This window comes from Chaetura pelagica, unplaced genomic scaffold (genome assembly GCF_000747805.2).
Source record: "Chaetura pelagica isolate M959 unplaced genomic scaffold, ChaPel_1.0 scaffold142, whole genome shotgun sequence".
Lineage (NCBI taxonomy): Eukaryota > Metazoa > Chordata > Aves > Apodiformes > Apodidae > Chaetura > Chaetura pelagica.
In genome coordinates this window covers 9,747,347-9,773,125 of record NW_009952973.1, presented here as the reverse complement: position 1 = coordinate 9,773,125, position 25,779 = coordinate 9,747,347, and the positions used below count along the sequence as shown (strand labels likewise).

The 25,779-nt window shown below is 35.0% G+C and overlaps 1 protein-coding gene across 1 annotated transcript in view; it reads left to right on the top strand.

Moving 5' to 3' along the window:
• Positions 1-25,203, top strand: part of GLRA3 (glycine receptor, alpha 3) — a 52,466-nt gene extending 27,263 nt beyond the window's left edge. The window contains exons 6-9 of the mRNA XM_009995950.1: positions 6,194-6,331; positions 14,688-14,902; positions 16,141-16,293; positions 24,934-25,203. Coding sequence (XP_009994252.1) covers positions 6,194-6,331; positions 14,688-14,902; positions 16,141-16,293; positions 24,934-25,203 — 776 coding nt within the window. The remainder of the gene's footprint in view (positions 1-6,193; positions 6,332-14,687; positions 14,903-16,140; positions 16,294-24,933) is intronic.
• Positions 25,204-25,779: the final 576 nt, after the last annotated feature.

Below are 25,779 nucleotides of genomic sequence, written 5' to 3'. Positions count from 1 at the left end.
TATACTTCAAACAGAAAATATCATAGTGTTTGACTGAAGAAGGAAAAGGTGTATTAAAATTTAAATTTAAAAATCTATTTATTTTTTTAAAACAAATGTGTTTCAAAAGTTTTCAAATTGTTGTTTTAACAACTTGATAAAACTCAGCTCTATTTTTCCTCTCTTCCAGCCCTTGTGAGGACAGGTCAAAGAAAAACTGAACATTCTAGAACAAGCAGGCATCTGTTTTGCTTTATAAAAGCTTTGCAGGAGTTCACAGTTCCCATATACTGCTCCACAGGGAACAAATGCTTATTAGTTGAATAGCACTGTTGATGTTCTACTGTATTTTCCAGCAGAACATTTTTCACTGAAGTCTTGTTTTCAATCATTCCTTTCAGTGGGAGCAAATTCCCTGCTGCACATTCACATAGTAGAGAGATTTAATATTCACAAAAGAAGTGCTGAACAAAATACAAACACTTCAAAATCTTCTAGTTACAGATAAATATATACAGATAATAATAATACAGATAAATTTGATTACATATGGAAGTTGCAAGTAATAAAACTTTCCCCATATCACCTTGGCTGCATTACATAAAATGAAATGAGCATTATTCCTTTCCCACAACAGCACAAGGACACCAGAAGAAAAATAATAGAACTGCAGTGTATTATCTGCCAGTGATCCTCAGCTGTCTACCTGAGAGACAGTAATTATGAACACAGTAGGTAAATGCCTGCCTGTGCCTGAATATGTGGAAACCATACCTCTTCTTTCCATTTCAGTAAAACAAAAGTTGTTCAAGAGCTCATCCTACAGTTTCTGCTCTGCAGACGGGTGACTCAGCCCACTGTGTGTATCTGAAGCAAAAACTGACACACAGCTAACAAAGCGAGAAAGATTTGTAGTTTTCAGCTCCCAACCAATGCAGGATGAAAAGGTGGTAGTAATCGTACAACTGCTGCTAAACTCACAGAAATTAATCTAAAAGTGACAACTGAAAAGCCATAGGCTTCAGCAAGGAATATTAGGTTTGAGAGATGAGGTAAAAGGCTGGAGATGAAATGTTATTCTCTGAAATACAGGCTAAGAAGGATAAATCTGCAACTCTCAAGGGAAAGACTTAAGAGGGCAGTGCAAGGAGCAGACACTTTGCAAAGCAGCTCAGAAGTACAAAGAATAAAAACCTGCTTTCTTGGACCTCCAGCATAAATTCAGCCTTGAAATGCAGCACAGTGGATTTCTGAAGCTATTTTCAGTATGCAATGTATAATAGAAGAATTTATTCTAACCTCTAGCCAAAACTAGATTTGATATCTTTGTCAGATTTTTCCCCTGCTCTGTTGCTTGGAGTTTAGGGCACAATTCAAACCTTTGCCATGTTCTTCTGAAGAATGATGTGCACACAGCCTGTCCTGGAGGTACACTCTTGTGATGCCTAAAAGAAGACTAATGAAATAACTCTAGTCAACATGACTGTAAGTCCTTGCCTCAGCTGGAGACCTAAAAAAATGCTTGGTTTGCTGAATAAATCCAGTGTTACTCTTGGACCTGTACCTTACTAAACATTAGAGAAATGAGAATGGAGTTTAGATAAACCACTGGGATCAAAAGAACTATAAAATACACTCTGCAGTCCTACCAAACTCTGTTATACAAAAATGCTAGATATTCAGCTCAGCTGTTTCATGTCATTCATATGTTTTTTTATTGAACAAGAGGAAAAGAGTTAGTTTTTAATATTCCTCTAAGTACTGTAAAATGACACAATGGAAGCATGGCCTTCCTGGACTAAACAGAATTAGTAGAAAATTTACAAGATATATTGGTATTCAGCTGGATCACAAGTTTGATCAAAAATTTTTTTCTTCATGGGTTGGAATGGTACCCTAATGGTGGTTGAAAGGGAAGAACTTAGCAAATATGACAGCAGAAGTAAAAAACAGAGTATTTTGGATTTGGCAAGACAATTGTGTTTCAGAGGTGTGGAGTGTCTCAAACATACAGCTTGCCCTGAAAAACAAGCCTTGTTTTTCTGTATTGGTATAGTCCTTGGACAGCGTGGATAAGAGATACTAATACTTCCAAGACACCTCAATAAGTCTTCAAGACAAACTTGTTGGATGTACGCAGTCTTATCTGTTAAACAGACTATCACAGTAGTTTTATTTTATATTCAGATATTTAAAACCTTGCATCAAGTATTCCAGGCACAAGTCCTGACAACCTCTTCTCATCCAATGCATTATCTTTTCCTCCTACTCTCTCCATAACTGTGACCACACAGAGTTTTACTTTCATTTTTTTTACTTATTGCCAGCTTTGTGACAGACCATTTTCTAAAGACAAATTTCCACAGACCGAATCCAGTTTTCACAGTTGTTCCTGGCCCTTGACAATGCCAGATGATTCTAAATTCAACTTAGTTTGCCAGTTCTTCACCTCAGGAGGTCTGTCTGCCAGTACGTTTCACCCACTAATTACCTGGAATGAGTTCAGGCTCCTAAAAATGAGTTGTCTCTTTAAAGAGAGCAGCTTGTTGAAAGGCTACAGTGCCACATGTACACAAAGTTATTGAGTTTTCCTAAGAAATACTCCCTTTGGTAACCTTTGCATTTCTACTGCCTTTCTCAATCTTCATGTGTTTACAACCTGCAAACATAGCACACTGCATTTCAGTGAAAGCAGCCCCTACTAATCCACCTGATCTAGTTTAGATTGGCCTGGTCCTGCAGACCACTATACTATGTGATAGCCTCCATTGTTTTCAGCTATTTCTGTTGTATAAAAAGGTTCACTTTTTCCACCATGCATACAAAAGTGAGCTGCACCCTCGTATATTAATGAGGCCAGTGACTGACTGTCACCAAAATGTAGCCACTAGAATTTTCTTCCATAGCATTTTATTTCCAAATCACCAGTTATAAAAATGTCTGGTAAAAGTTTATAATAGTCACTAGAACCACCTCATAGTGAAAAAAAGATAATCCATTTTAGCAAGAGGCCAAATATCATGTCAGGCTGCAGCAAATGCAAGTAAAAAAGAAATATTTATGTTCTACTCACAAAGCAGCAGCAAAAGAGATCATATAGTGAGAGTGAACAGCAAGAATTTTCAAAGAATAGGAATAAGCATTATACACCAAAAATTTACCCTGAAAGAGGTGTGCTTCGAAATAGATTAACAGGTTTTTCTTCCAAACAGATTAGAACTCCTTTCAGGCATGGACATGTTATTTTCTGTGGAAAGCCAAACACAATGAAAGTGAGGCACAGAGAAAAATCTTTCTACACTCAAGTCTTATCTGACAAGAAGTCAGGGTTCAAGAACTTATGTCTACTAAAGAATAAGCTCCATACACCTGTAAGCAGAGTTAATAAACATTTAAAGTTATGTATACATGATAAAAGCATTCTTCTGATTTGGCTTTAAGTCATCTCTTTGTGTAATCTGAGTTGAGTGCAAGACCACTGAAATTATTTCCCTAGACAGAATACAGTGTCCTCTGATATAAATGCTCTGGCAGAAATGTTAGAGGCATATGAAATGTGATGAAGTACTGCCTTTGCTATTTAAAAAAAGAAGAATGCCAAGAAGAATCGATGACTCAGTATTAAGAAAAAATAAAGAAATCAGCAGAATCTTTGGAACTGTACCAAATAACAACATACTTTCTGTTGCAATATTGATAATACCTTTCCTTAACATCTCTCAGTAAAGAAAATTTAAAGACAAGTTAGTGTTCTCAAATAGTTCAACAGGCTTAAATGATTTATGTTTTTTCACTTCCCCAATTACTGGACTATTAGAAGATTTTAGATTTCCCTGATTCAATAGGCACATTAGATTGGGCCAAGTATTTCACATTTAATAAAGCACCATAAATTTAAGAGACTAAGCTGATTTGATTTGATTTAATTTAACTTACCTAGTGAAAATTTGATATATATTATCCTATTTTAAATTTATTTGGTATAGCATGAACTTATGTCTCCATTAAGTTTCTTTACATTTTAAGACACATTTAGTTTATAAATATGATCTTACAAAACTGAAGTTACAGTATTGAATGCTAAAAATACATTTGGGAATTTAAAAGGTGAACATGATAAAAATTAATTACTACATCAGCATTTTGCACACACTGCTATTATTTTTAATAGATTGCACTATAGCAGAATTAGTGACCTAGGTAGATAATCAAAATTAAAAGCACACATTAGAGATTAATGAATCTGATTTAGTGAAATACCTTTTGACACAGCAGTTGTTTCATGTCAGTTCAATGAGTTTCACTCAGGGGATATAACTTCTGGCCATAATCTACATGCTTCAAAGGATAATCTGCTTTACACACAACTGCTTTTTGTCTGAATTCATTCAAAGTCTAATAAGAGCTGTACTTCTAGTCTTTCATCATTTATGGCATTTAATAGTGATTCTTAAAACTATTCATTGGATGTTGTGCATTCAAGAAGACAGAAAAATTAGTGTTTCCTTGCACAGATAGTATATGCCTCTCATGACTTGAGTAATGTCTGATCTCAATTCAATACCTATTTAAAATGATATGGTGCCTTTTTTAGCATATTTTTCCAGACACACACAAAAAAATACCAGAATAAACCAACAGTCAGCCTAAGTGCCTGAGTGTAAGGGTACCTAAAGAATCTAGAAGCAAGGAGAGGTGTTGAAAAGTTTTAAATTTATAATCACCAATTATGTGCTTATAGGTGATTCAACACAGACAGAGCCAAAAGGATGAAGTGTGTCTCAGATTTGAGGTCAGTGTGTGAGGGCATTAGGACTAAACAGCCTTTATGTGTGTATTTAAAGAGTAATTAAGCCACTGAGCATAACACAGGAAAGATTTATGTCCACGTATCGAAGACATGTTATTTCCTTCACTAACAACTCAAACTTTCAGTATTTGTGGAAAGATACTCTTAGAAAGTTCCAAGCACTATACTTTGAACAGTAACTGGTTACCGAAAAGTTAAATGATATTTCCAGTTATCAGTAGGTTATTCTTAACAGCTTATTAGCCCTGGGCTAAAGAAGAAGAGACATATTACAAAGAAACAAAATAGATGAATGAAAGATATATAATCTAAATGTAAAAATTACTCCCTTTTCCTTATGGTTCAAGCTATTAAATGTGCCTCAAGTGTACCCTGGTTCAAGCAATTACAACACTAGAAGCCATCTAGATTTAAATTTCAGTCTTGAAATCTCACTTTCTCAAAATCTGTTACATTCTAAGAAAGTTTTAGTGGAACCTGAATTAGAATAGGATGTTGGGGGTTTTTTGGTTTGGTTTTTTTTCTATTATAATCAGGTAAAAAGTATTCAGAAAAAAATATGGAATAAAATGCTGGAGAAAGTTAATATACGACATATTCAGAAGAAGTAGAATTATTTTTACCAATTATATCCCATGCAAATATTCACCTGAGAGGGGGAGAACAAGAGAAACTATTTGCCCTTTACGAAGTCTGATGCCTTGATTAGTATTTCTGCTACAGCTTTTGCTGGTTTATATAATCTTATACACACATGCATGAGGTACAGCTAAGTGCAGGAATCTGAATATTAAAACTTAATGCCTTTTAATATCATAATACGTCACAGTCAGTCAATATGGGAAGATTAAATTCAATTCCTTTCCCTTATTTTTTGTACCAGTTTCAGAGAACAGTGTATTTTCAATTCAACGAATACTTCCTTCCTACAGAAATTTACATTCATTGTTCTCTTTGAAGAATTTGTGCCTAACAATTGAAATTGATATAAACCATAAACACAGCTTTCACAATCCACCATTTCACCTCAAATAAAAGGAGAAAGATACAAGAGAGTGAAGGGCCTTCACAGGCTGAGGAGGCTGAGAGGATTTTCCCAAGCACCAAAGACAACTGGATGTTTAGCTCACTGTGACGCTTTTGATAATTCCATTAATAGACTACCTAGTCATTAAGATTTCACAAAGAGTGCATAAGACTGGCTTTTTCTTCTTTTTCTAGCTCAATATGGCAGATAACAATTTTTACTTAAAAGTTATAAGCAGAGCCCCTGTATTTTGTCCTTTCTATGAGATTTACTTAAGTCATCACTATTCGGTACGTCCCTGCTCTTCAAAGTTTGCAGTTGAATTAGAGTACATTTGTGCTTTTTTTTTTTTTTTTTTTTTTTGCTTTTTTTTTTAGTTGGATACACAATGAATGATCTCATTTTTGAATGGCAAGAAAAGGGAGCAGTTCAAGTAGCAGAAGGCCTCACTTTGCCACAGTTTCTGTTGAAAGAAGAAAAAGATTTATGTTACTGCACCAAGCATTACAATACAGGTAGGAAAGCCTATTAGTGATTAAAACTGGAAATGCATTTAACATTTATTGTTAATTTGGAGAGTTGTTGGGTTTTTTGAAAATATTTTCAGTGAACTCACAAGAAGATTAAAACATACAGGTACATTGTGCAGGATAATGCAAACTTAAAGAATTGGCATAATGAAACAAAATACCTTCAGGCTGATCAAATTTCAGTAAGCTTAAGAAAATACATACTTGAAAAAATTCTGAAGCAAGCAGTCAGCAGGTTTATTTTTGCAGCAGGTGCCATGTCCACATCAAATACATAGTTTCTGAAGAACTGCTGAAATCCAAAGATCCATATGCTGTGCACTAAGTATGGCCTGGTTCAGTCAGGAAAAAGGGACATGGGGTTGCCATACCAGCTGTCGTTGCCCTGGTTCATACAGCAATGGGACAATGCAAACAAGCTGAAAGCATCCTTAGTGTACAGTGGTCAGGTTTTCAAACAAGATGTGGCCTTTCTAAGATTAATTCTGAATTTCTAAAACATTACTTCAATAACTGGACAATCACAAGTCTAATAATCCTAAGAAAACCATGTACCAAACGCTAAGAATGCACCGCTTCCATTTCCTCATGGGGCAGAGAACCTCCTTAATGGAAGCATATGAAACTAGTCAAGATGCTGTACTGTCAGGCTGACAGAACATTCATGGAAATGTATAAGAAAAAAAAAAAAAAACAACAAACTAGAACTCTCATTCTAATCTATCTCTCTTAATTTCCCAACTATTTTACTATTTTAATAGATCAAGCATATCTTGAAATTTAAGTTTGGAACTCATTTATTTGAATTCTGCTGAAATAGCAGAAGTGATAAAATTCAATAGATGGTGTTCATAAGGAATGTCCTGTTGAAATTCAGTAAGAGTGCACTTCAACACTGAGTTTTATCACAGCTGCCATGGTCCCCTAAGGAAGAGAAAAGTTCTTCAATAATTTCCATTTAGAGTGGTGAGATATTTCTAGAGACATTTGGAAGTGTTCTCTGAAATACATTGTAAATACATAACATGCACTTTCACTGCACAAATACTAATATCTAGGTAATTCTTTAAAAACTTCCAGAAAGGGAGATATATATCCTATAGCAGGGTAATTTTTATCATTCAATTCTCCCTTTGTTAATCATAATAATGAAATTAATATTTTTTTTTCTTTTTACCATAATCCTTATGACAAACAAGAAAACCTGAATTATATAAGCAACCTCTACTTTCTTTTTGGGATTCTCCTGCTTTTGTGCTAGATCAACACATATCTGTAACTGTACTTCTACAACCTCTATAGCGATATTAGTAAATGATAAGTAGTGATAGAAGGTATAGTCCTAATTTTTTTTTTAAGTCACATGACACATCAAAAATCTCGGACAGAGGAATTAAAACATTACTGTCGTACTTAATCTGATATTGAACAGAAACCTGTCAGAATTCCTGATGATTTCCAAATATCTCTCCAAATATCTCATCCAAAGCTGAATTATACTCTTCATTTGTCTAAGAACATTCATTACAATCACTGTAGTTTAAACCTTTTGATGACTGAAACTTCAACTTTTCCAGATTTTTGAGCCTCTAACTTTTTCTTCACAACCTGTGTTTCAAGCCTATTTACACTGATATTTATTTCTTCCAAGTAGGAACAGGAAAACATTCTAGGCCCAGATGTAACACACTAGGTTGCATGGTATCAACATACGTTCACAGTCTTTTTCACTGTGGCCCTAAACTGAGCTGAGAAGTCAGAGGAACAGGTGTTATTAACTGCATGTGAGGTCTCATGAGTCTCAAAATGTATTTAGTGTCATAACTCTGGAGGACAGCATGGTCAGTCATCACTCTGTTGCACTTCTGTATTACTTTGGAATTCCCATGGCCAAATGGGAGTTCTGAGTGCAGACCACAACCCTGAATAAATGGCTGAAGTTTATGCTTCTACTTAAAATAATAATTGGGCCATTTAATTTGCCATAAAAAGTGAAGCCACTTACTAATACACAAAACCTGGAAGCCTGGATGCAAGCCCCCACCATATGCTTCAGAGTGGAGACTATAAAAACCTCAACAAATGAGAAGATGTGCACAGCTGTGGGACCTGCCTATGATGGGCAGGGGTGTGGAAATGCAATGCTGAGTGGCACTAGCTGCAGGCAGAAGGGTATGTCCTCACCAGAAGAAGCAGCAGAATGGTCTGCTCTGAGTTACGACACTGAAGTCACAGTTACAGATTGGAAGAACGTGGCAAACCAGAAAGAAAAGATAGTCTTACTCATGCAGGACTATTGTGATACTCTCCTCTTCAAGATGACAGTTATTTTCTCCAGTGTATTTATTTTTTCATTCAGGTCTTCAGTATGAAGTTAATTTAATCAAATTAGAGTGGTTTAGTTTCTAGGAGGGTGGGAGTACCTTTCATTTCTTTGTTTCAAGCAGTATTATTAACTACCATATGTAGGCTAAAGAAAACACCAAACATTGTGTTAAAAGACAACAACAGCTAAGAATTTATTTTCCTCTCTTATGTCATTTGGATTTGTGACCAGTAATGTGCTTTCTTAAGGCTCCTGCAATGAGATACTGTAGACAGGTACTCCTTTAGGATACTCCACAACAAACAAGAAGTAAGTAATTTTTAAAAACTAGTAATAAAGCCTATTTCTCTAAGAAATACGATAAAATTAATTCTTAAAAGAATGCTAAACCACTGCAGCTGGTATGCAGTAAATGACCAAATAAGTTTTCAATTTATATTTAGTTACAACACAGGATGGAAAGCCCTTCTGAGAAATCCCACAAAAAGGAAAAAACAAACAAACAAACAAAACAAAAACCAAAAAAAACACACAACAACAACAACAAAATAGTCTTCCTGTGAAACAAATTAGCACGAAGCTTCAGGACAGTATGTGGAAACTCAGCAGTGTCTGTATCATCAGTGTTTCATGCACAAATGAAAATGAACCACTGTAACCACAGCTTGAAAAACAAATTGCAGTGATTACTTGGAAAAGGAAGTTATCATCCTTGCACTCTAGGAACTTCCTGGATTGTTTGCGCTTAGCAGAGTTGTTCTTCCAACAGATGTCAGGGTGGTTGAAGTCTCCCATGAGAACCCTGGCTTGTGAATGTGAAGCTGCTCCAATCTGTCTATATAGTGCCTTGTCCATATTATGCTCCTGCTCAGGCAACCTGTAGCAAACCCCCACTGTGATGTCACCTTTGCCTTTCTTCCCCTTAATCTTAACCCATAAACTCTCTGTTGGCTCCTTATCCATCCCCAGCGAGAGCTTCATGCACTCCAGCTGGTCTTTGACTTACAGGGCAACATCCCCACCTCTTTTAAACACATCCAGGGATGGTGACTCAGCTACCCCTCTGGGAAACGTTGCAATGTCTAACAACCTTTTCAGTGAAAAAGTTCTTCCTAATGTCTTGTCTAAACCTCCCCTGGCACAGCTTGAGGCTATTTCCCCTTGCTCTATCAGCAGTTACTGGTGAGAAGAAACCAGCCCCTACTTCTTATCAGTGTCCTTTCAGGTACTCGTAGAGGGTGATGAGGTCTCCCCTCAGCCTCCAGTTCTTCAGACTAAACAGCTCCAGTTCCCTCAGCCTTGTTCTTGTTCTTGACTTGTTCTCAAGTCCCTTCACCAGCTTCATTACCCCTCTTTGAACACGTTCCAGCACCTCGATATCTTTCTTGTATTGAGTGGCCCAAAACTAGACACAGTAGTTGAGGGGGTCCTCACCAATGCCAACTACAGAGAGACAATCTCCTTCATGGTCCTTCTTGCCACACACATACAGGCCACAATGCCATTGGCCTTCTTGGCCACCTGGGCACATATGTGAGACTACACTAGCCACATGTATGAGACTCATCTCATATATAACTCATCTAAGCTCTACATTGCCATACACTCGAAAATTATAATTTCTAGTCAGGCTACATGATCGTAGATACAGCTTGAATGTCTGATGACGAGGAAAAATCAAGTGCCTTTATAAGCAGTTTCAATCAGCAAAATATACTCAAATTGCATTTCATATTTCAGTGCAAACTGCAAACAGTGTCTGGAGACTGCACTAACAAAGTGGTTTTTTTATTACCCTATGTCCTTCTTAGAGATGTTTGAAAATAATTTTAGTTAACTTTACTTATATGTAATCAAATTTATCAATGCATTCTCTTGAAATAACCAGCTTTGTACACACACACATTTTATGGAGTGTCTTGTTCACAGCATCGCAGAATGACAGAATCAAAGAGTGGTAGGGGTTTGGAAGGGACCTCTGTTTATTTAAGACATTTTATCATGGGAAGACAAAGGGACAGAAAGTATTTAACTGTATTTCAGCAATAAACAGGATGCCTTTCTAATGATGATGTAACATTCTAGGAGGGATAAAAAGGAAGTCTTTTACTGAACAAAGTAAACTCAACTAGACTGTTCACCTAGTGATGATTTTGGTAACAACTCAAACAAGAGAAAGTAGAAGGAGCTGTTCTGACTCATGGAAAAATTAGTTTATATGCTTCATTCTTCTTACTTCCTGTGAAAAATATCTGCGGTGTGATATATAACACACTGTATTTTGTCACCAAGAGGTTAGTTGTGGTTTTATTTTAGCAGATGCAGAGGAAAAAAAAAGCACATAACAAAAGGCATTAAAAAAGTGCCAATGGTCTATGTCATCCCTCTCCTGACAAAAGGTTTCATTTAATTCTGAGCCCGTGTCTTCTTTTCAGCCAAACTGTTATTTCAGTTAGAACATTAAATTGCCCTCAGAAAATTTCTTTCAGTGTAAATAACTTTAAAAATAACTTTAATGAATGATTAGTTATTTTTTTATTATTATTTATTTAATAAATAACTTTTTTAAAGCTTCATATTTGAGGTTTGGGGTTTTTTTGTTCTTTGGGTTGTTTGGTTGTGGTTTGTTCCCACTTGCAGGGGACTTACAGTCTTGCTTAATTATAAGACAAATAAAAATATCATCTCTCTGGGGTCCTAACACACCCATACACAAAGGACTAACTTTCTACTACCTAGAATATGTGACCCAGACACTGGCTCCCAAGAAAATTCACTTATACTTTCTGAGGAAAAAAAAATCATGTAGACTGACTGGAATATACATTATACCACTATAATATTGATTTCAGTGTGAACTGGACATTGCATCGCCAAATGCCAGCCTAGCAGATCTGACATTGTTACCAAAGAGCATAAGTAAGAGAGAGAAATGCACCATCACAAGCATATATACCAGTACATTCACTTCATATGCATTGACACAGCACCCGACAAGACAGCATTTTCAGTGCCTTTATCACACTTGAATTCCTGGTTAGGTTAGACTTACAAACACAAGGAGCATTACCTCTGTTTCAGGAAAAAAAAACCTTGTGTTTTAGGAAACCCTCAGTAGCTCTTCTTTCGATTGCATTACAAAAATCTGTACATTGTATGGATTGTGTGCACATCTGTACTTAGCTCTGGTCTGAAATCAGCATTAGGCCTTAATCTGTTATTCAGCCTCAGCAAAACTCCAATATCACAAATGTTTCATATACTCCTCCTAGCCATTCTCCATGGCATTTACAGTGCATATGAAAATGAGCAAGACCTTACCTATTATGTACTGCAAATTAATTACTAGAGCAACACCCTTAGCTACTTGTCTGTCTCCTTCCCCAGCTGGGATGACTTTGAGGGTATGTCTCTTCTCATCCATTCAAGAATTCAGTCAAAGAGATTAAACAACAGCTAACCTGGCTTTAAATTTGAAATGGAATGCAGGAAGAGAAAAGGAGCCAACAGCTGGATTCAGCTGGGAAACAACAGTACAACCTTTGCTGACTGCCTTCTAGCTGATGATCACATCTGCTAGTGCAAATGTTTTTTTCTTCCTTTCAGTTTCATTAGCCAAGTTTATGCAGGTGGTTCTGACCTTAGCCAGGAAGGGCAAAAACTAACATCAACAATTCCAAACTTAGACCAGCAACTGCTTCAAATGAAGTACTGAAACTGCCTTCCAGCTGCTGCCTTTCTCCTCTGCTGTCTTCCGCTGGTAAAAAAGCCAATAGTCAGCAGTGGAGTAACAAAGAAAAGTGTCTGCGTGGCTAGCAACCAGTCTCCCTGGGGAGTTGCCACATATTTTGTTTTTCAGTGCTACACTGGAACAGAGCAGATGAGGAACACAGTGGTCTTGGTTGGGAAGCAGTAGACACATGACTTGGCATAGCCAAGACTTCACTGGGCGTAAGAAAAAGGCAGGAGTCTAAGTCACACATTTTGTGGAGTTAAAGAGATATTTTCTCACTTTGAGACACACTTCAGTTTCTGGTTTTAATTTGTTTTCTTCTGTTTGTTCTAGTTTTTTACCTTGATGTTTACAACAGTACAAAACAAAAAATCATTCAGTATAATTTCTCTGACACATCACTCGGTCCTAGTTCTGGCCTCATAATCCCATCTCTTTTCTCCCCTTTTCTGTGGTTACAATATATTCCATTTGCAGTCTTTTCATTCAGAATCTCATTTTGTTAGGGTTCTGTTGTCCACAGCTATTCCTCTCTTTTTTCTTAGTTCAGACATACCTGGCAAACTTGCAACTACATGAAAATAAACCACATCAGAGCTAACCTATCATTTATTGCTCCTTTTTTAGGACCAAGGGGGTTTTTGTGCTGATGTATCTGTAGTAATTCAAGCACACTTGAGTGCTCAGGAAAGAAGCTCAGGTCTCTTATCCCACCTTTCTCTGAGAATAAAAGAATGTACAAGCAATACCCTATGTTTATTGACATTCCAGTTAAGCATACATTACTCTTTCTGACTCTCCTTAGTTTTTCTTCCTAATTTGTTTTGAAAGAATAATATAGGATGCCATAAGAAGAAAATGTTGCACGTTGAACTGTAATTCTCGCCCATGTGATGCCAGATAAAACAGCTTTTCAAGAGATCTAGATTTAGTTCGTACATTTCTTTCATTACCACCATGTTTTACTGAGATGTATGAGAGATCCCTGCTGTCCAAGCATGTAGATTTGACAAAATAAACATCAGAAAAAAGAAATCTTCACAGAAAGGACCAGCTTGAAGTAAGAATATGATTCTGACAAAGTCCAGTCAGTACATAATTTCTAGTTATGTTGTGTATACTGAAATGCTAAGTAAAAAAATGTTTAATGTAGGTATATTTTTTAAATTCCTGAAAGAGAAACATAGGGAAAAATCCTGGGCTTTTCTGAAGTAAACACCAAAATTCCCACTAACTTTCTTAAACCAGGACTTCATCCCTTGATTGAAACAGAAATCAGTTTTGAAGCTGGGGCAGCAGATGGTTGAGTCAGGATTTAGGACACAGATTTCAGGAGTATAGATAGGATTCAGGAAACACAAGCAATTAGGAATGAAACTAATAGTTGAACCAGCAGATATAAACTCATGAGAAATATCATGTCTTTTTAAAATTTAACATCATAACTACTGTCTTTCTAAATATTTTTAGTGCCTCAGCAGAATGAAAACTTCATTTATAATGACACCACAGAATGAACCAATAGACTGCTAAAAAAACTATTATTGAAATAATGACATTTAGAAGATCTTACCAAGCACTTAATATGCCTAGAATAAAAATAGTTGTTTGTCTTTGTCTGAAGCGCATTTCTGAATGACTTACACTATTGTCACAGCATAATCCACAATACACTAAATTAGTATAGGATAAGCTCATAAATAAGTCCATAAAGTTGTCTATTCTCAAATCCTTAATTTCTGGTGAATCTCAGTCATTGTGCTTTTGAGTGTGAACAGTTTGAATGGGTATAAAGGAAGACATTTAGCAGAATCTCCTACTGACAACCCACATTGATCTTACTACCATTTTCCCATATTCATTGGATTTAAAATAAATAAATAAATAAATGAAATTGAACCAAAGGATAAAGCAGATTTTATATAATGGGAAAGCAAGCCTTTTCTCCCTATACAGCAGCATTTCCAAACAATAAGTGTGATCACACAGAGGAACTTTCCTGTGTTATAAAGAATTATGGTTTGTTTTTTATAAGGAAATAAGAGTTCCAAGGGTTATTGAATTCTTGAATTTTATTTTGTTTCTGTCCCCTTTCTGTCCAGTAGATACTCCAGTTATAATGGGCACCATGCATATTAAAGACCATTGAAGAGAAATCAAAACATTCCTCTTTCATTAGAGCACAAATGTATTTGACGGTGTAAATTCTTTAAGTGTGCAAAATATGTTGACAGTAAAGAACATTCTATCTCTATTTAGTATTTCTTCTTTGTTTAAAAAAGGAAAGTTTACATGTATCGAAGTGCGATTTCATCTTGAGAGGCAGATGGGTTACTATCTCATCCAGATGTACATACCAAGTCTCTTGATTGTCATTCTCTCCTGGGTGTCATTTTGGATCAATATGGATGCAGCTCCAGCCAGAGTGGCTTTAGGCATAACAACAGTATTGACCATGACAACACAAAGTTCAGGTTCACGAGCATCGCTTCCAAAGGTAGGCAGAATCTCCTTTGTTTGTACCACATTAGTACCAAATCATTATGCTATGTTACAAATAAACACCTTCAGTCAACCTTGTAATATGTGTTTTATGACAGAACAGATATGACTGAATTTCTACAGGTCATGGATTCCAACCTGCTCTCAATGAAATTTCTTTCCTAAAACCTACCTACATTGTAAATTAACCCACTAGTTATAAAACATCAAAAAGTAGAAAAACGTTATGTTGAAGAAATTAGAACAATTGTATAAAGAATGGTTCACTACACAATGTAAATATCTCAAAGTATATTTCTGTGAGTAACTAGGTTTTCTGACTTGTCATTGCCTAAAAGATCTTTTTACTTTACAGGTTGTTCCTTGACCATTCTCATGTGCGTTTGCAGTTACCAGAAATAACATATATACAATAAAAAATACAAAGTCCACTTATAACATGGTATTTGTAGGTTGGCTAATTTTCTTTTTTTCTAAGTAAAACAAACACCCTCAGCAGATGTCAGTGGGCTTTGTGCCTAATATATATGGATCCAAAAGCATCCAAAAGTGTCATAAACAGAGAAGATGGGATGCCATAAAAACTCAGAAAAGCAAGAACATAAGAGGTTATCAAAGAGAGCTACAGATGTCTTTTGTCACATCTTTGAGGCCTGAAGCTAGCTACATTTGCTTACATGAAAAAGCTCTTGTAAATCTGAACACAGAGAAGGAACAGGCCCTACTTTCCTAGTTCAGATTATGTCCTGCAGCTGAGCTTGGCAATGAAGCATTGTAGTGAGTTCATCTACTCTGTAATTAATTTTCAGTACTTCCACTGTGTCAAAATTACAAGTTTCATTTGAACCTATATCTTTGATTTACCGTACCTATATTAGCAGAGAATTAACTTATCAGAGCCCTCCATCTATCTCCCTTCTTCCTAATTTCTATTCCAGAGACTTAAAATCAAGTTCATTATAACAGAGGAATTCCCATTAGTCCCACTATAAGTTATGCTCTGGTTAATGACATAAATATTAAACACATTTTGTGAAAGACTGCATTTTTAAAAAATATGTTTAATGATTATAGATTGTTGTCCCACTTACTATTTAATATTCATGTTAAGTTTTGTTTTATAAAAGTTGTTTTGAGATGTGGAGATCTTAATGCACTTCCTCCTGATGTGAAATACTAAGCTTCACATCTGGTGTTGAACATATTTAGTCTTCTACTCTATTCTCTACATAGGTGTCATATGTCAAAGCAATTGACATCTGGATGGCTGTGTGTCTGCTCTTTGTATTTTCTGCACTTCTGGAGTATGCAGCTGTAAATTTTGTGTCAAGGCAACATAAAGAACTTCTGAGATTTCGCCGCAAGAGGAAGAAGAACAAGGTAAAAGTAATAGGATTCACAACTTTGAAAGGGAGTCTGAGATTGATTTATGCCAGGATACAGGGTTAATTTGGTAAACACACTGCAGCTTAAAGTGGTAATATAAATAAAATGGCAGCACAGAATGAAATTCACTATAGGCAGAGGGTCACTACAAGGACTAGGCACTGCATAAATCCAACTTGAACTCTCAAATGAGGGATTAAGAGGGATTTAAATGAGGCATGGGCCATGTGGGAGCCATCTGCACAAGCATGAATTTCACTCTGTTAAAAGAGTCAAATTATACTCCAGTGGATGAATGTTACTGGTACTTGCAGCAGTTTATACTACATTGAGATTCAGCAAATAATATTTCTAGTTTCATTCTACTCTCCAGTTCAAAACCTTAAAAGCTGTGTTTCATGTAAATATTTTTTAAATAAAAAATACTTCTTCAGTTACTATTATTGGTGAAAGAACATTTTATTTTAAAAGCCTGAGAAGGCAGTGGATTTTTCCTTGACATATTAATTTAGTGTAAAGTATTCATACAACTAGTAAGCTTTAATACAGCAACAGTTACATTTATTGTATAGCTAACACTATCTAGACTACGGTAAAATCACTTACTAACAATGTGCAAAGTCAAACAGCCAAGGCTACCACAACAATATGTCTCTCCTACTTCTGTTTTTTCAAAGAGTAATGATTTCCCCACCTTATTAAATGAGCATTGGTGTCATGCAAAGCCTTTCCACTGGCTTTCAGTCAGTATCTAGAATATTACTGTGGATGAAATTCTGACCATAGCAACATGACTCAGTTCAGCTGTCTTTTATTCCTGAAGACTGACCTAAATTTCCTGCTTACATCACAAGGAGAAGACCTTTCAAAAGTTATTTGCCTTTTACATAGAAGATATTGAAAAGCTGTAATGCTGCAAAGCCTACTTAAGCAGTCTCTGCTAGCAAGACTCCACGTTAAAAGGCAGGCAGGACAGTCAAATGACTATGACATTTTCATACACTTCCCCATTCCTATGTGTTGAGTCTTAGACTTCTACGGATGTGGAGAGACTCACGTACTGCTGCCGAGCAGATGATTCACACTGTATGTACCTGTTTGCAATATTTGTCCCTATGAAAAATACCCTTTTCTTTTCATTGACAACAGCAGAAAAAAAACCTTTCTGAGACACAGAGGAGGAAAGCAACACTTTTGCGACAGGGTGTTTTTGAAATATGGAGCTCTCTGAAAGCTGCTTAAAGGTTTGGAATGGGGGCAATGTGAAGGGCAGAGACAGTTTACTGGACAGGGGGCGACTGAGCCACAAAAATATGTCATGTATCAAATACAAGAAGTTGTGGTGAGTGATAATTATGTGATTATACTTTTAGCCCAATCACTTTTTTTGCCATGTATTGCATTTTCTTCTGGGTTTCAGGCAAATTTACCATACTCAACTTCAATGATATATTTTTCATTTCTTTAAATATAAGTCAATTATTATAACAGTGTTAGAAACTTCCAGGTAATATTACCTTCTTTCCTCAGAATCAAACCAAATCTCTTTCCATCCCCCTCTTAGAATGACTTCAAGCTCACTAAAGGTTCTTCTTCAGCTATCACAATAAAATTTCAGATTAGGGATATGTAAGGAAGGATCTACAATATACAAAACAATACTAAGAGAAGACCAATATTAAAAAAAAAAAAAAGTATACACATGGATAGTCTCATTGACTTAAGTGTTTTGCTGGATCAGTGCTTGACATCATGGTATTTTTACATTCACATTTAAAAGTCCTCATTCTAATTTTTTGCTTCATTGGACATTGTTCTAGCTTCAGGTAAGTTGCCTGCTAGGTTCTCTTAAAATTAGAGGATTAGTCTTAGAGACTACAGGGTCTATAGCAAAATATTAAATACTCCTCTTAGATTCTGAAGGATGAAGACATGTCTTTCAATGTTTTTCTTCATAAGACACCCAGGTGAGGGTATTAACTATATCCAGGCTTTCCCTTTTTCCTTGTATTTGCATGTTGCATCATGAGACAGGTTTCTCAGCCTAAATTTACAAAAAATGCTTTGTTCCCATGCAAAGTTATTAATTTGACAAAGACATATTTTTCTGAAAGTATTAATTTGACTGAACATTTCTCAAATAAATCTAATTCTATGTAGAGCTATATCTCTTGGTCAGAGTTAATCTTTGAGAACACATCTCTTTTTGTCAATGTTTTATTAAACCATTCCTTGCCCAAGAAGTATACCAGAATTTGAAATGTTACAGCATGGAGATTTTATCTCTTTAAAAAAACTGGATCACATCCTAAACAGTCTGGTATACAAATAATAAATAATGTCTTATGGATTAAAGAAAAGCAGTTAATAACTAACTTTCCTTATCACAAATGTTGTTATTTATTCACCACCATTTCTAACATGAAATGTTCAACCAAGGATAGTGAGTCAAATTAACTTGTGCTTCCTTCCTCTTTTGTCTTTTTCAAAATCAGTTACTATAGCTCATGATTATAAAGTTTTGTATGTGTTTGTTATCCATTTGGACTAGGTGAAACAGCCACTGGCTCTCAGAAATTAGATTCTATTGGACTTTAAAACTACTATGTATAAAGAAATGTTCATTTGACCACAAAGTCAAAAGACATGAAAAGTTAGGCTAAAATGCTACTTTAAAAACTAACTTCAGGGGGTTCCTTGAACATTAAATCCTCATTCTTTTTAAAGTGAAAACTGTTATTCTAGTCAGTATTTATATCAAAATGAATTAGAGTAATAGAGAAGTTGGGATAAATTTTTGGACTTTTTCATCCCTTATGCTTACCATCTTGGGACATTTAAATAGGACTAGGTTTTTCAACCAGGTGAATTCCAATCAGTTTATGCCTTTGCTATACCTTTGAGGGTATAGCAAAATTATTAGTGATTCAACGGTGTTGCACAAGTCCAAATATAAATCCTTTTGGAAATGTTTCATTTCAGGTACATGTTGACAGAAGAGAACATGTATGAATAATATCTGATTACAATAGGGCAGCTGAAGAATGTCCAAAGTCTATTTTCTTTGTAATTAAAAAGACACTCTTGCTGCAAGAGATATTTATTTTTATCGGATAACCCTAGCAACAGTCAGTCAGCTGAATTTTGCTGCTGGAATGCCATTGCAAGGTCAGTGAATCCATTTTCCTGACCTGAGCCAGGATCACTTATACCTAGGTCATCCCTGTCCTAAATATTCCAAAGCTTCTCAACAATCTGTTTCAATGGTTTAGAAAGTTTTTTACGCAAGCCTGTTTTGGCCTTTCATGGCTTGTCTACAAGGGGCACAGAGGTCCTTTATGTAGGTAGCCATATGCACATTACCATTCAGTCTTCTTTTCTTTAAATATTCCATGTTGTGTTTTTTTGTTGTTTTGGTTTTTTTTCTCATTTACATACTCCTTCCCTAGAAATTATCTTAATATATCCATATAATTCCTCAAAACTATGTTTGCAACATGAAGCCTAGTCAGTAACAACTGAGAGCGGTCAAAGGATCACATCACACTAGTTATATGCTTGTTTATCCAAATCAGTTTGTCATTTGCCTTTTTAACAACAGCATGGTATTCACCCATACCAAGATTATGATCTTCCATAACTCCCAGGTCTTTTTCCAGAAGTGCTGCAGAGCCATTAGCTTTCCATCTTATGTTTGTGAAGTTGATTATTTCTGGCTAATTATAGTATCTTGGTTTTTGCACCTCTCATGTACTTTTTGGACACTGACCAAATAATTTAGTCAATTTAAACTCTAAACATATCCTCAAACAAATTTTCAGTTTTTCTTGGGTTGGATTGCTTGGTAAATATAATCAAAATATGGTTATTCCTTCTCAATGCTGATTAAAAACAGGATAACTGAAATCTCACTGTTAAAGAAGCATATGATCGAACTCAGAAAAATCCCTGCTGTAAACGTGTATAGCAAACAAAATAAGAACTGCTGAGATTTATTGGAAATTATAATTATAGACAATATAGGTGATTCTTAGGTGTAACTGCACCCTCTGGCTACCGTTTTTGTGGTTGTAACTATGGACCTCAGTGATTCCAAATAAATGAAAGGCAAATTCATTTTCAGAGGCCCAATCTAACTTGCACAGAGTTAATAAATTTTTTAAGTTTCTGGGATCATATTATAAATACATTTATAAATAAAGACTGTTATTGCAGCATAACATGCAATCTACTCATTGCTGTCTTCCAATAGGCATCACAGTATGTATAGGAATTTTTTCAAAAAGGGTCTAATTCTTTGTTGTTACAGAAATGGCATCATGAATCCTGAGAGAAGGGAAAATTTTGTTCCAAATTTGAGGCTTCATTTGGTAGTCTGTATATGATCCACAGTGCTTTGTCTCTGCCAGAAAATATCTGGTGAATGAACACAACTATTTTACAACTATTATACTATTAATGTGATGAAAACATGCCTTCTGAATGAACGAATAGTAATTATTCATTCACAGTTACAGTCCTTTTGGTCTTGAAAGACAAAAGGAAAAATAAATTAGAAGTCACACAGGGTTACTGAAACATACCTATAATCAGTGCTTTTTCTTAGTTGTATTTACACTGTATGGGGAAAAACATTAACTGTGTACATATACTGAATGACACTTTGATTTTAAATTAGGTTTTAATATTTACTATTCAGGAATATTTTATCTTTTAATTCTATTTTCAGAAATCTAAAGATCACTGTATCTTTAGTGAGGAAAATAGATATGCAAATTAGGTTGTCTCTAATGGTAATCACACCTCTTTTCTTTTGTTTTCTTTTTGGTCAACCCATCCGTTTTGATGAAAGTATTTTGAGGGAGTTCTTGATGGAAATGAAATCAGTGAATCATTGCAGCATAGCAATGGCTTGAGATGTACAGGACCTATAGACGGGAGTTTGCCTCAAATCTACAGTACAAATTTAAGGGTAAACAATAAAGAAGATGTCCCATTTGTCATAATGTGATATCCAATCATTAACAGAGGCCCTGTCCTTTTGTCTGAAATATGTCTTCCCATGTGAGTTCCATACACCTTCATTCCTACCTGTATGTGATGACGTGAAGTGTTAATAAAAATACCTGCTTGTTAATTTCATAATCAATTTTGATCTGTTCAAATCTGCATTAAAGCATAGCTCCAAAATTTTACTTTCTATAAATTCAAAGGAACAGTGACATCAGTTCAAGAAAAAACAGTTGCTACCAGATCAGCATTTGAAACCAAGCTGTTTGTAATGTGAAACAAAAATAATTCAATAACATTGAAAACTAAAAAATATAGTGTTCAAATAACCAAAGCCAAGGTTTCAAATAAGTCTTCAAGCTATTACCACAACCTACGGTAAGAAGGTTATAGAGATGTTTTCAGCCCTTATGCATATTACTCCTCAAGAAAAATGAGTTATTAAATACCTGGACAGGAAACAATGTAGTCACAGGGCCACTGAAACTGACAATTTTCTAATACTTTACAGCTAAGCTTTTTGAAGAACAAGTCTGATATAAAAACAAAATATTTTATATTTCCTGCAGGTGTCAAGAGTATTCTAACTTTCTAAAAAAAACCTTTTATCTGAATTTATTTCCATTCTTTAATTATGGCTATTTTAATAAAGACAATTAAACATTCATATATAAGTGTATGCAGAATAACTTTCAAATCTTTCATTCCAAAGCTATAGGTATGAAATACATTACATATTCATATCAAACTTTCATTAAAGTTCACTCATAATAAGTTTGTAAAAGCTTTATCAAAAATCAGCAAGTAATCATTAATTTTCTGTTCTTTAGTGATGATACACTAAAAAAAAAAACAACACAAAAGAAAAAAAAAAAACAACCAAAAAGAGCCTCCTTATTACATAAAAAAGTCAGCCAAAATGCAGGACTTTTTCAAAATGATTCACTGTCTGTATTCTCAACTGAGATATACAGAGGATTTCCATGAAATTATTTCAACAGCTGCAGATTCAGGCACATGTAGTATGAGATATTTCTAGCCAAAAACAAGCACTACAGCCCTGTCAACTGATAAAACCAAATGGGGCATCACTGACTTTTTTTTAAAATGACTGTGAAAAAACACTCAAAACTTAATATCAATAATAACAGTAACTGCATCTTTCCTGTCATGCACAAGCACACTCAGATATGAACATAAGGCCAAATTTATGATTTTTCTGCATTATGCACCTGCTGGAAAACTTGCAGAATCACATTTTGGATATTCCAGCTGGTACCTCAGAAAAAAAGTTACGGCCGCATCTGGCATGTTACAATGCTCTAGAGGATGCCTGTTCCTGCTTATTCATTAGCCCTAGCACTTTGGTCTGACTTGGCAGACTCCAAACATTCTGCATGCCTTCATGGACACACCATTCAAAGATGCTGGGCAGAAGTGCTAGATTCCTAGAAGGACTTTCACATCACTTTCTCTACAACAGAGATCATTTCCAAAGTAGCCTGGCTGCAGACTTAATTCAGGATATCTACAAGCAAAAAAATAAGCAGAAACCTGGCTTTTGAAGCCATTCCAGGGTATCACTCAATTCAGGTAAACATAGAAGAGGGACAGTAAAGTCTTAGTATATAGTGCCTCATCCTGAAAACATACTCAAATGAAAACTTCTATCAGAAGAATTATGTTATTATCTTTTTGATCCTGTGCAATCACAAGAATTATTTTCTGCAGAAGCATGAAAAGATTTAAACCATGGATTGTATGTATGAAGGTGTTTAAATGGCAAGGTTAGTATAAAAACATAGAGTATTTGTAACTTCTGTTAACTAGACCACAAGGCTACAACTTCTCTGTTATACAACAGCTATAAAGATGTTCTTTCCCATTATTTTCTGACAGGAAAGAGACATTATTGTAGTTATTAGATCTTTGTTTTATCACGTCATCAAATAATAATCCTATCACTTTGTATTTCTGTTATTCATTTCCATATTGAAGTCAGTCAGTGATTTCTCCTCCATGTTTTCTTTTCTGTTAAATTTTCTTTATTTTTTGTTTTTGTAGGAGAATTCTAATACTAATTTGACATATAGTAGTTTCAGTGAACTATATTAGTCTTTAAGTTTATTCAATTTACATATATGAAAAAGTATTGCAATTGGGTAATAACGACAGCAGTTGGGTGATAACTACAGCTCTAATGGAGGCTTTTCCTGATTGCCATCTAGTTCACTTCAAACTTAAGAAATTATCTGTGTTCTTTCATAGATAAATAATTCAACTAATATTGATAATAAACATAATTGGATTTTTTTAAAACAAAGTATTTGACAATGGTTCTCCGAGCAAGTAATACTTGATCAAAACTTTACATTTGTTTAGAATTAATTCTGTATTCCAAAACATTTTCAAATTTTCCAAATGTCACAAGCATTTTCAAAATGAAACATCTACAAGTTTGGATTTAAATTGTGTTCCTTGAGAATAAGAGGTTGAAATATAACAAAATGCTTCACAATTACCACACTGAAACAGTTATTATTTTACTTGCTTCAGGAAATAAATTATTTTGCCCTTTTATTTTAATTTATGATAGAAAGAACTTCAACATTTTGAAAACTCTCTTACCAAAGGGAAATTGAGTGCTACTCAATTCTTTCTTTAATACCTAGTGAATTTATTTTCCAAAATACTTAAGAAATATTTTGTCATACTGCATAGAAGTCTAGAATCTTAAAGGCCCTGCCTTCATAGTCTAGGCATAATTTATTTGCCTACATCTGTACCTCCTTTATTACTTGAAAATACCTATAACCAGGTGAAGAGAAGTCCAACCCGTGTCTCAAGACAGAATCACATTTTTGAAACACATGCTATGAAAATATGTCTATCTTCAGCTATTTTTGTTTCCATGTCACATGATTAAAACCCACTTTCTGTTATTGCTCCTTTAATTCAGAATATTTTTTTCTAGTTTTCCCCTGAATTGACAGAAGAATGAGTCAGAAGAAAAATCTGGCCTTGAGCGTTAATTCACTTTATATTAAACTTAAGACACTTTATATACTGTTTTATTTGTCTGATACATTCACAGGGAACAGCAGGATTTTTTTTTAGCAGGAATAAGGCATATGGATAAGATTGACAATACAATGACCAAATAGGCAGAATTCTCGATGTAATTAAAGAGAACATTATTAGTGTTTGTATGATGAGTATCTCTAGAGGCCAGGATCTGATTTTCTTAAGCAATGTACACAGTTAACAGCTGTTGTCTAAAAGACCAGTGTGAAGTTTGCCAAATTGAAGACTGCAGATATTTATTGTAAATGGGGAATATTAAGCTGAAACAGAAGCCATGTGCCTGATGACTAGTTTGCTAAGCATTCTATTTTATCTAAATTGATTACAGAATCTGTACACAAATAGCAAAATTGTGTGCTTGTTAAAGCTGCTGCAATATTTTTGACAGATACTGGTAGGGCTGAAATTTCCACCAGTTAAGTAAGATAAACTGTGGATTCAAGAAGTTACTGGGGTAATGGTGTAATGCTTTCTATTTAACACCTGGTAAGATTTCTGTAAATAAAAAAAACCTTGTTTTTTTCTTCCTATGTTTTGTTCCGACAGGATGATGACGTAAGGGAAAGTCAGTTTAGCTTTACAGCATATGGAATGGGCCCATGTCTGCAAGGAAAAGATGGAGTGACACAAAAGGGGCCAAATAATCCTGTACAAGCTGCACCTAAAAGCCCTGATGACATGAGAAAGGTATTCATTGACAGGGCCAAAAAGATAGACACGATATCCAGAGCTTGTTTCCCATTAGCCTTTCTGATTTTCAATATTTTTTATTGGGTAATTTACAAAATCATCAGGCATGAAGACATTCACCAATAACGACATTAAGGCTTGCAGGACATACAGATCTAACTGCCATGTTCAACAGGAGGCTTTCTCTTAGAAATGTACATCTGAGCAGAGATTGGGAGAGTTAAAGGCATTGAAAAAGGAAAAAAAATGATCCTGCCATGCCCAGTCACAGTGGAATGGAAGAATGACACCCAGAGAACATACATATGCTATTGCAAATTTTGTGTAAAACTAAATATTAACTTTTGTATTGTAAATCACTCTCTACTGAAGCTCTTCTGCCACGTACTTATACATACTGTTACATAGTGGTATAATTGTACAATACTCTTTGATTTTCCTTACATTTTTTTTAAATTCTGGTGTACTCCTAATTAAAAAAAAAAAAAAAAAAAAAAAAAAAAAAAGATCCAGAATACCCTAGGTAAATCCCACAGTTTTACAGAATAATTAGTATTTGTAACATTTATTTCAATTTTACAAGATAATGACAAATAACTGATTTCAGGTTACAGTTATAGGGATTTTTTCTTGTCTTAAAGACAGTATTTGCCATTTTGCAATAAGCACATTTGGCACATTCAGATTATATGATTTATTCAA